The sequence below is a fragment of the Bidens hawaiensis genome, unplaced genomic scaffold (genome assembly GCF_021521415.1).
Source record: "Bidens hawaiensis isolate Kalapana, Puna unplaced genomic scaffold, B.hawaiensis_p1.1 tig00019922_1, whole genome shotgun sequence".
In the NCBI taxonomy this organism is placed as follows: Eukaryota; Viridiplantae; Streptophyta; class Magnoliopsida; order Asterales; family Asteraceae; genus Bidens; species Bidens hawaiensis.
This window is the reverse complement of record NW_027493024.1, coordinates 268,352-269,327: the sequence shown is the minus strand read 5'-3', so window position 1 is coordinate 269,327 and position 976 is coordinate 268,352. Positions and strand designations below refer to the sequence as shown.

General features: G+C 40.3%; 1 protein-coding gene across 1 annotated transcript; it reads right to left on the bottom strand.

Annotated features, from left to right (window-relative positions):
* Positions 1–236: 236 nt before the first annotated feature.
* On the bottom strand, positions 237–752 carry LOC143559465 (basic form of pathogenesis-related protein 1-like). Its single transcript, XM_077048040.1, has one exon. It carries the CDS (start codon positions 750–752, stop codon positions 237–239), a length of 516 nt encoding a protein of 171 aa, XP_076904155.1.
* Between the last annotated feature and the right edge of the window lie 224 nt (positions 753–976).

Below are 976 nucleotides of genomic sequence, written 5' to 3'. Positions count from 1 at the left end.
AAATATAAAAGACCAAAAAAGAGGTGTAACTAACAGCAAAAGTAATTGCATATTTAGGCCAAGGTACAAAGCCGATCATTCAACATTAAATCCATTTTGTCTTTTAGCATCAAAACAACAAGGGCTACAACATATTTAGCCGATTGAAATGCATGGATTACTTATGTTACACAAATATTATTATTAAGCATTGCCTTAAATAGCATTGTTATAGGTCGCGCATGGATCTAGTACGATTAATAAGGGCGTTGGCCTTCATAATTCCCTGGAGGATCGTAACTACATATAACAAACATCCAACTATTCCGACACTTAACTTTAGCACAACCTAGATAAACAGAATCACGCCAAACCACTTGCGTGTAGTGACCGCACTCATCACCGACACAAGAATTTGATTGATACTCGTAGTATTGTTTCTCTCCGACCCACATGTTGACAGCATCAGTTGCAGTAAATTGGTCGCCATAACCTTCTGCTAGGTTTTCCCCAAAAGGGCCTTGAGAGTGCTCCATGTCACAATCACCGAGCCTATGGTATGCATACCCACGAGCATATGCCGCTACCGTCGTGTTCCATGTGAGAGGTTGCACCCCGACTTGGGCTCGTGCTTTGTTGTGGGGAACAAGGAAGTCTAAGCCCAAATCTTGGTTGTGAGGAACAGGCCGCACAGCCTGGGCATAGGAGAAGTGTGCGAAGCATGAGATCATTGAAAGAAGAGTGGCTAGTGACTCGGTCTTTTTCAGCACCATTTGTATTTGGTGGAAATGAAGCATAACACAATTAGGGCAGTACTTGTTTCTCTATTTATGTGCAATTTATTATATTTAAACTTTTTTTTCATTAACATGATGGGAGCCACTTGTACACCAAAGTAAATCTCTGGGTAATTATAAAATATGGCCTTCCCTTATAAGTCATAATTTGTGGGTATTTAAACCACGTACATTGTTCCTTAACTTTTGGTCATGATTGT

Coding starts and splice junctions, on each gene's coding strand:
- LOC143559465 (XM_077048040.1), bottom strand. CDS start 752: ATGGTGCTGAAAAAGACCGAGTCACTAGCCACTCTTCTTTCAATGATC.